The sequence below is a fragment of the Sinocyclocheilus grahami genome, unplaced genomic scaffold (assembly GCF_001515645.1).
Source record: "Sinocyclocheilus grahami isolate Dianchi unplaced genomic scaffold, SAMN03320097.WGS_v1.1 scaffold1762.1, whole genome shotgun sequence".
In the NCBI taxonomy this organism is placed as follows: Eukaryota; Metazoa; Chordata; class Actinopteri; order Cypriniformes; family Cyprinidae; genus Sinocyclocheilus; species Sinocyclocheilus grahami.
Genome location: NW_015506941.1, coordinates 52,204 through 62,666, shown reverse-complemented (window position 1 = coordinate 62,666; position 10,463 = coordinate 52,204). Strand labels below are relative to the sequence as shown.

Below are 10,463 nucleotides of genomic sequence, written 5' to 3'. Positions count from 1 at the left end.
AGTATTGTTACTTGTAATAAAATTAACATTAACATTTAATTGATAATAATAATAATAACCCTGTTGAACATCTTGCTCTCCACAGAACCGCTGCCGCCATCGCTTACGGTCTGGACAAGAGGGACGGTGAGAAGAACATCCTGGTGTTTGATCTCGGCGGCGGCACCTTTGACGTTTCCCTGCTAACCATCGATAACGGCGTCTTTGAGGTGGTGGCCACCAATGGAGACACTCACCTCGGTGGGGAAGACTTCGATCAGCGTGTTATGGAGCACTTCATCAAGCTCTACAAGAAGAAGACCGGCAAAGATGTGCGCAAGGACAACCGTGCCGTGCAGAAGCTGCGTCGTGAGGTGGAGAAGGCAAAGAGAGCGCTGTCTGCACAGCATCAGGCCCGCATCGAGATCGAGTCCTTCTTCGAGGGTGAAGACTTCTCCGAGACGTTGACCCGCGCCAAGTTTGAGGAGCTCAACATGGTAAGAGAAGCTCTGCTTTACCAACTAAACCCTGACAAAACTACTATTACAGTTTATTAATAATTATTTGAATAAAACCGAAAAATTATAAATATTAGATGACAACTTTCATATTTAGTTGATGGATTTTATAATCTATTTGGTTTTTATTATTATTTGATTAAATTTAAGTTACGTAAACTTGTTAAATGTAAATGTTATGTAAAAAATAAAAACATTTAATGTGAATAAATACTATAATAGAAAACTAAAAACAAACATTTTCATTGCTTGAAATAAAATTAATGGTATTTGAAATAAAAGCAAATAAACTAATAATTATGACAAAACACAAAAAACTGGGGGGGGGAGTATTTAAAATATTGATAAATACTATCGTAGTTTAATAAAAATACAAAAATAACATCTCTGGTTACGCATGTAACCATGGTTCCCCGAGAGGGAACGAGATGCTGCGCCCCCTCGGGGGCACAATGGGGAATGCAGCTTGCATGACCGGTGTCAGAAGCATGTGGAAAACAACGCCAATCTAATGGCCCATGACGTCATAGGCAGGGTGCCAGAAGTATAAAAGGGCACCTGCTGAATAAGTCATCCACTTAGCTGTCTGAAGGAGAGGTAGACAGGCAGGCCGAAGGCATGGCAAGGGGAACCATGGTTACATACGTATCCCGAGATGTTCCCCTTCTATGGAACTAAACGCTGCGCCCCCTAGGGTGCACAATGGGGAACGAAATCCAACCACACCGTGCCGAGGCGCATGCCTGTCCATCTGGTGGGAGAGCACCAGAGAAACAACAAACATACACCAAGCCTTTCCTTAGAAACGGGCCATGGACATGCCACGGGCCGCTCACGCAACTTGGCAGAAACTGGGGAACCCGAATGGATCAAGGGGAACATCCCACCCAAGTTAAGAGCACAGCTATCCTCCGATAGTTATCTAGAGATCACTTCATAAATCGCAAGTAAAGAGAGTAGCTGCTAAGCTAGAACACGGCTATCCTCAGATAGCTATGTCCCTAAGGTCTTATGAAGGCTTGTGTACCAGAATAACATAACCGAGATAGCCTTCCTACAGAGCTGCCCAGACCACAGAGAGTGGGATATCTACTTAATACCCTAGCAGGGGAGATAGCACTGTCTAGGTAAGGGCTCAAGAGACTGCTACAAAAAACCCTAAGCAGGGGAGCAATCACTGAGCTAGCACATAGCTATCCTCCGATCACTATGTACCCAGGAAGGGCTACCAGACTGAAACTACCCACACCACAAGAGTGGGCTGTCTACTTACAACCCAAAGAGGGGAGACGGCACTGTCTAGGTAATAGCTCAAAAGAATGCTAAATAAAATCCTAAAAAGGAGAGCAATCACTGAGCTAGCACATAGCTATCCACAGATAGCTAGGCTCAAGGAAAGGAGCCCATTCCATTAGAGGGCTTACCGCAACCGCAGTAGAACACAGCTAGGGTCAGATAGCTGTACTCGGGTAAGCCCGTCCCGCCATACCAATGGCTGGAATATAACCACCCTCAGATGGCTATATTAAGGAAGTCCTCAATCCACATCAGAGCCTAGATAGCCTTTCTACAGAGCTGCTCAGACCATAGAGAGTGGGCTATCTACTTACTACCCTAACAGGGGAGATAGCACTGTCTAGGCAAGGGCTCAAAGAGACCGCTACTTAAAGACCCTAAGAAGGTGAGCAGTCACTGAGCTAGCACATAGATATCCTCAGATAGCTATGTACCTAGAAAGGGCTACTAGAAGTGGGACCAACTGAAAATTACCCAGACCACAAGATTGGGCTGTCTAAGTATGACTCAAAGAGGGGAGTCAACACTGTATAGGTACGGCACAAAAGACCGCTACTTAAAGACCCTAAGCAGGGGAGCAATCACTGAGCTAACACATAGCTATCCTCCGATAGCTAGGCTCTAAGAAAGGGGACCACTCCATGAGAGGGCTCACCGCAATTGCAGTAGAACACAGCTAGCCACAGATAGCTGTATTCAAGTAAACCCGTCCTGCCAAAACAGTGGCTGGAATATAACCACCCTTAGATGGCTATATTAAGGAGGTCCCCAATCCGTGTCGGTCCCACAGTAGACAATACACAGCTAGCCTAGATAGCCTTCCTGCAGAGCTGCCCAGACCACAGAGAGTGGGCTATCTACTTACAACCCTAGCAGGGGAGATAGTATAGCTATCTGAGGGTGGTTAAAATGCTAAGGAAGTCCCCAATCCGTGTCAGTCCCACAGTAGGCTAGCGAAGCACCTTATTGACCAGGAGCTCACAATCAGTAAATCGGTAAATGATTCGTTAAGAGTGAACACAAGATCAAAGCCTGATGTAAGCTGTGGCCATAACACAAGAGGGCTGGACACGGCTATCCTCGAATAGCAGTTCACTTGGGTAAGGCTGAAGATAGCCCAGACCACGGAAGTGGGTCATCTACTTAAAACCCTGAAGGGGGGACAGCACAGTCCATGCAAGGGGCTCACAGAGACCACTATTTTAAAAACCCTAAAAAGGGGAGCAGTCTCTGAGCTGGAACACAGCTATCCTCAAATAGCAGATTCCTAGACAAAGAACTTGTTCCAAAGGGAACACAACCTAGTTAAGAAGCCAGGCTAGAACATAGCTGCCCCCAGACCACCATATTCCAGAGCTGCTCGACTCGAGTGCTATCCGCGGGTTCCGATAACCCAAAAAGAGCATCTTAAACCTGTGAATCCCGCGATCCGTGTCTTCGTCGTGCCTCGGCAACAGCGGGACCCAAACTGCTAGATACAAACACTTGTCACTAATCTCTCAAGAAGAGGGACAAATGCGAATGGAGATTCTCATTGGAAAACACTCGCAATGAGCGCGCATTCAGAGCCCTTGAGCACTGAACGCACAAGCCAGACCAAGACACAAGACCGACAGATAGTGCATGTTCTCAAGTGCCAGAAACCTCTGGAATGGAGGCACACACTTTCCACACCGCTCACCTGCCTTGGTCTCTCACACGCACTTCAAACAGACTGCTCTTGAAGACGGCAAAGAGGATGATGTATTCAGCAGGTGCCCTTTTATACTTTCGGGCACCTTGCCTATGACGTCATGGGCCAATAGATTGGCGTTGTTTCACATGTGCTTCAGACACCAGTCATACAGGCTGCATTCTCCATTGTGTTGAGTTCCCTAGAAGGAGAACCGTGATTGTGCCTGTATCCGTTAAATGCATGGAAAACAACCCATGTTTTGTGCTTTTCTCCACATAGGACTTGTTCCGCTCCACCATGAAACCAGTGCAGAAGGTTCTGGAAGACTCTGACCTGAAGAAGTCTGACATTGACGAGATCGTCCTGGTCGGTGGCTCCACTCGTATTCCCAAGATCCAGCAGCTGGTGAAGGAGCTCTTCAACGGCAAGGAGCCGTCCAGAGGAATCAACCCAGACGAGGCTGTGGCTTACGGAGCTGCCGTCCAGGCTGGAGTTCTGTCAGGAGAAGAGGATACCGGTGAGTCCCTCTACAAACTGTATAATCACACCCAGTCTCTTGCGAGATGATTAATGACCGAAATGTGTTGAACAGGAGACCTGGTGCTTCTGGACGTTTGCCCTTTGACCCTGGGCATTGAGACGGTCGGAGGAGTGATGACAAAACTCATTCCCAGGAACACCGTTGTGCCCACCAAAAAATCCCAGATCTTCTCCACCGCTTCTGACAACCAGCCAACCGTGACCATCAAAGTTTATGAAGGTGAGTGACACTTTCAGATTCCAAACATCTTACTGAATTATATTAACTGAATACAATTGTGGTCATAAATGTCAGTTTATATGAAAGAGTTTTAGATTTGAAGATAACCTTTCAAAAGCTTCTTTTCTCCATATTTCTCTATTTTAAGGCGTTTTTTTAAATTAATTGTAAGCCAAATGTTTCGATTTTCTATTTAAATAAAACTACATCATTAGACTAGTTATTTTAAGTTAAAATTTTATATATTTTTTTTAGATTCAAATGTTTTATTTGGCATGGAAAAATTAAAGATGTTTAAAACTGTGAAAATGTAGCAAAATATGAAAAATAAATGAAGCTGTTTCTCACTTGAAGATAGCCATGATCATGTTAAATGACAAATATGCATTCACATTTACGGCCCTATTTTGTTCCTTTTTTTTTATTTTAATAAAAAATATTTTTTTTATTTAATCATCTTCTTTCCAGGTGAGCGTCCGCTGACCAAAGATAACCACCTCCTGGGCACCTTTGACCTGACCGGCATCCCTCCGGCTCCCCGCGGCGTCCCTCAGATCGAGGTCACCTTCGAGATTGACGTCAACGGCATTCTGCGCGTCACCGCCGAGGACAAGGGCACAGGCAACAAGAACAAGATCACCATCACCAATGACCAGAACCGGCTGACACCCGAGGACATCGAGCGCATGGTGAACGAGGCCGAGCGCTTCGCTGACGAGGACAAGAAGCTGAAGGAGCGCATCGATGCACGCAACGAGCTGGAGAGCTATGCCTACTCCCTGAAGAACCAGATCGGGGACAAAGAGAAGCTGGGTGGCAAGCTGTCGCCCGAAGACAAGGAGGCCATCGAGAAGGCGGTCGAGGAGAAGATAGAGTGGCTGGAGTCTCACCAGGAGGCAGATCTTGAGGACTTCCAGGCCAAGAAGAAGGAGCTGGAGGAAATCGTGCAGCCCATCGTCAGCAAGCTGTATGGCAGCGCGGGTGGCCCGCCACCAGAGGAGGGTGACGATCAGGGCGATGATCAGGGCGACAAGGACGAGTTGTAGATTGTCTGGACTCTGTTTTCAGTCGCGTTGACTCCCTCGCCTCTCTAGGTGTACATATTGAACACGACGGACATTTTGTACGAGACGGATGAACGTAAAGCCTCAAATCTCTTCGGGAAAGACTTGAGGGAAGCGTTAGAGAGTTGTGTTTGTTGTCTTATTTTTTCTTCACTCTGGTGGAGATTCAGTCAGCCTGGTTTGAGGCTCGATGCTGCTGTTCTCAGGCAGTTCTGTGAGGGGCGATGAGCGGGAGGGAGGGTGTTCGGGATCATGGGGTTTCTGGGTAAATGGCATGACTCATGTCACATGCTAAAAGTTATTTATTGAAATCTGGCAACTGTAGAAGACATTTCTACCACAATTACAAAATAAAGGTTTGATACAAAATCAGCACAGCTGTTTGAGTCTCTTTTGATTTTTAAATGTCATTGTCACTGAACTGAGAGAGTTTTTGTTCCCCTGAAATGTAAGAAATTAATATACTATAAAAACAAGTTTTTATTAGATAAAAAAATTGTTTTCAGTCTAGTTGGCTGGGTCTCTCTGGAATGGTTCTTGCTTGGTTTCAATCTTACTTAACCAATCGTGCCCATTTTGTTAGCATGGGAACTTATAGATCTGATACCATGCCTGTTCGACAGGGAGTTCCTCAGGGTTCAGTATTTTGGGCCCAATTTTGTTAAGCGTGTATATCAGGGGTTTTCAACTCTGGCCCTCGAGGTCCACTTTCCTGTAGAGTTTACCTTCAACCTTGATCAAACTCACCTGCCAGTAACTGTCAATTAATCCTGAAGACCTTGATTAGCTTGTTCAGGTGGGTTTAATTAAGGTTGGAGCTAAACTCGAGGGACAGCGTTGAGAACCCCTGCTATATATGCTTTCACTTGGGCAGATTATCAGGGAGTATGGTTTTGGGTACCACTGCTATGCACATGATACCCAGATTTACATCACGACTAGCTCTGAGGTTCACTGCATATTATCTACACTGAGTAAGTGTCTTGAAGAAATCATAATCTGGATACAGTGTAACTTCTTGAAACTGAATCACTCTAAAACAGAGCTGATGTTAATCGGTACAGTGGCTGCCACTCGTAAGGCCGATGGCATCAGTTTGCTGGAATCAACAGGCAGAGTATATCCATCCTCACAGGTGAGGAATCTTGGTGTCATTTTTTGATCCTCCGCTAACATTTGAAGCACATAAAACCTTTCTAAAATGGCCTTTTACCATCTCAAGAACATTGCACGGCTTATATCTTTTCTTTTGCTGATGCAGAAAGGCTTATACATGCCTTCATTACATTTAGATTAGAGTATTGTAATGCCCTGTTTCTGGCCTTCTAGCTAAATCTCTTAACAGGCTGCAGTACATTCAAAATTCTGCTGCTCTGTACTTATACTTCTCCATGGGAACACATTACACCTGTGCTTTCACAGTTACACTGGCTTCCTATTAATGCTAGGATTGAATTTAAATTTCTAATTTTAACATACAAAGCACTACATGAGACTGCACCAGCATTTCTTTCCTCTCTTATGATTTCATATACTCCTCCTCTCTCTCTCCGCTCTGCCAGTTCTCTTTTACTTCATCAGCCTTCATGCAAACTTAAAGGGGTGGTTCACTGTTTTTGTTTTTTTTCTAGGATTGATTGTGTTTATGGGGTGCAGGGATGTGTTAAAGGGATAGTTCACCCAAAAATGAAAATGTGATCTTTATCTGCTTACCTCCAGGGCATCAAAGATGTAGGTGACTTTGTTTCTTCAGTAGAACACAAAGATTTTTAACTCAAACCGTTGCAGTCTGTCAGTCTTATAATGGAAGTGGATGGGAATCAAGTCTTTGAGAGTCAAAAAAAAACATACACAAACAAAACCAAATGAAACCCTGCGGCTCGTGACTATACATTGATGTGTAAACACACGAAACGATCGGTCTGCAAGAAACTGAACCGTATTTATATTGTTTTTTTTACCTCTGATGCACTGCAATGTCTGAACGGTCCTGAGCGCGTCCTCAACAGCCGACGCGTCGTCGTCTTGCTTTACGGTGAATCGCAGACTTGTAAGTGCATTACTGCCACCTATCTCTCAAATGGACCATTGACACTCTATCTACAATCTCAATTAGGAGTGTCAATGGTCCATTTGAGAGATAGGTGGGAAGTAACTCGTTGTAGTCCCTACCAGCCATTTTTGTAGGCATTAAACTGCCAGAATTTTAAAAGACGATATCTGCGTTTGCATTGAACTTTCAGCTTCGTAACTGCAGATATTGTTTGTTCAAACAGCAACATTACACACTAACTAACGTTAAAAAAGTGAAATCGCAATGAACCACCCCATTAAGACTATGTGGGAAAGAGCTTTTTCTTTCAAAGTGCCTTATGGAATCCACTTCCTTTTAACATCAGAAATGCACCAACCCTGGATCACTTTAAAAAGTTAAGATCCATTTATTTAAGGTTGTTTAATTAATTTTTTTATTTTTGTGTGTCTGTTTTACTGTAGCACTTTGGGTTTAAGAAAATTACATTATAAATAAAAGGTATTATTATTATAACACATTTGCATGTTCTCTGATTACATACAGCAAAACAAAATATACACACATATATATATTATACAGCAGTTCTTTCTGATCCTCGAGTCTGATTGGCTGAGAGGAGTGTTATATTCAGTGACATCTGATCTCCAACCATTTCATCGTTTGTATCATTCTGCTTGCGGTATTTCTCACAGCGAGTGTCATGGCGGACGCCCAAATCCAATCCGATAATTTTATAAAATTATCACATAGGCACTCACACGATGTCTGCGTACTCTTGAGGTTTTGAGAACAACTGCTCAACTCCGTCTCATGTGCAAACTATTATAACTCAAATCCCCCAACCCCAGTTCCCGGGTCGCATACACCGACATAAACATTAACGTAAATACCATTTCCTAAACAAAGATGTAATCCAGATCATTCCATGAACAACACTTTATTATCTGGATCACAGCCTCAACATAAGCTTGCACATCCTCTTCCATCTCTGGCCCTGCAAGGGGGTTGCGTGACAACCTATCGGCTACAACCAGGGACTTGCCTGGGACATGTATTGCTTTAACGCTGAAGCGCATCAGGCACATCAGCAGACGTTGACAGCACAGTGGTGTTTTGTCCAGATCAAAAGTGTTAATAAAGGGAACCAGGGGCTTGTGGTCCGTTTGCAGTGTAAACTCACTAAGACCTAACAAATAACAGGCGAAACGCTCACAAGCCCAAACTGCAGCCAGGCATTCTTTCTCCATTTGAGAGTACTTCAACTGAGCAGTTGAGAGGGTTCTGGAGCGGAAAGCTACAGAAAGAGTCTTGTCACCGTGAGTTTGTAGCAGAGTGGCATCACGTCCGAAGCTGCTGGCATCAGCGGACACGATGGTTGGTTTTGTTACGTCATAGAAGGCTAAAACTGGAGCTGAAGACAGCATTACCTTTCATTGAGTTCATTGAGTGGGTGTAACACTGTGGGCAAGCCAGGCAGGAACATTCCAAGGTAATTTACCATACCTAGTACTTGCATTTTATCTTTTTTTTTTTTTTCTTACTTTTTCTGTGTGCATTGAATTTATTTAATACACAAGTTTCACAATTTGAGTTGAATTGCTGAAATAAATGAACTTTTCCATGACATTCTAATTTATTGAGATGCACCGGTACTCTATATAACCATGTATGTGACAAATAAAACATCTTGAATCTTATCGGAGTTGAGTAATGTCTTTGGGGTGTGGTAAGTCTGTGATTGCTTTCACTTTGTCGGGATCAGGTTTTACTCCATCACTGCTAATGATGTGTCCAAAGAAACCAAGTTCTTTCTTACTGAAATGGCATTTGTCTTTGAGCTTTAGCCTAGACTCCAGGATTGTCTGCAGGACCACCTCCAGATTTTTATCGTGTGTCTCCTGATCTCTGCCATACACAAGAATGTTGTCCATGACTACCACACAGCCCTCATGTCCCTCTAGTAGCCTGGCCATTTCCCTCTGGAAGATCTCAGGAGCCGACGTGATCCCAAAAGGGAGCCTCGGGGAAACAAAATCTGCCTCTTGGCGTGATGAATGTCGTAAGCAACAAACTGCTGTGATCCAGTGGAATTTGCCAGAATCTTGACGATGTGTCAAGAGTTGAAGACTATACCTCCTGTCAGCTTTACAGCGACATCCTCCAGAGTAGGCAACATAAATTTCTCTCTTCACTGCTTTGTTGAGGTGTTTTAAGTCTACACGTATTCTGACTTTCCCATTTTTCTTGGCTACTGGGACCGTAGGAGCACACCAGTCAGTGGGCTGTGTAACTTCACGTATGATCTTCATGGACTGCATCCTTTGTAGCTCCTCGTCAACTTTATGCATTAATGGAAAAGGCATGCTGCGTGGCGTAGCTAAACTGTAAGGTTGTGCGTCAGGCTTCAGTTAAATTTTTATAGGTTTGCAGTTCAGGCAACCAATTTCCCCAAACACTTTTGCACTAATGTAGTCTGCTCTAGCTACCAGTCCCATAGCACAAGCCTCACTTCTACTAAGAAGGTTGTTTGAATATTGTCCATCGACTACATATATCCAAAACTGGTGGCGAACTGTTTCTTTCAGTCTCCGCAAAATATTTTCCCCATTGTTTTCACATTGCCACCAGGACTGTGAAGCTGTATTGCTGTTTTGATTAAAGAAGGTCGCAGTGGGAGACCTTGATAAGCATCACTGGACATAATAGTAATGTCGGCCCCCGTGTCAATCTTAAAGGTTACTGACACTTGACACTCCACGGGCAGCTGTTTTAAAAAAATAATTAATAACCAGTCTGTCACAAATTCATCTCTCTGTGCCCCGAATTCACAGTGCTCATACAGCCCTCTCACAAAAGCTTCCACCGATTCCCCTGTCTTTTGCGAACGTTGGTGAAAGCGTGCGTGTTAGTGTATAACATTCCTACGCGGTATGATATGTTAGTTAAACTTTTTCTACCACCACCTTGTAATCACTGGAAAGGGCAGGCTCCATGAACCGAAACTACATGAATATCATCTCCGCCTCTTTCCCCGTGGCATAAAGCAGAAGAACTGATCGTCTCGGGGAGTGATTAGTTCAGTCGCGCATGCGCAACATCCTATAGGTTTTGTACTGGAATTAGTCAAGTAGTTCAC

At 44.1% G+C, this 10,463-nt stretch overlaps 1 protein-coding gene across 1 annotated transcript in view; it reads left to right on the top strand.

Annotated features, from left to right (window-relative positions):
* LOC107572500 (78 kDa glucose-regulated protein-like) overlaps positions 1-5,512 on the top strand; it is a 59,673-nt gene extending 54,161 nt beyond the window's left edge. Inside the window, exons 7-9 of the mRNA XM_016258923.1 lie at positions 3,748-3,985; positions 4,061-4,228; positions 4,697-5,512. Coding sequence (XP_016114409.1) covers positions 3,748-3,985; positions 4,061-4,228; positions 4,697-5,274 — 984 coding nt within the window. The 3' untranslated portion in view covers positions 5,275-5,512. The remainder of the gene's footprint in view (positions 1-3,747; positions 3,986-4,060; positions 4,229-4,696) is intronic.
* The last annotated feature ends 4,951 nt before the right edge of the window (positions 5,513-10,463 follow it).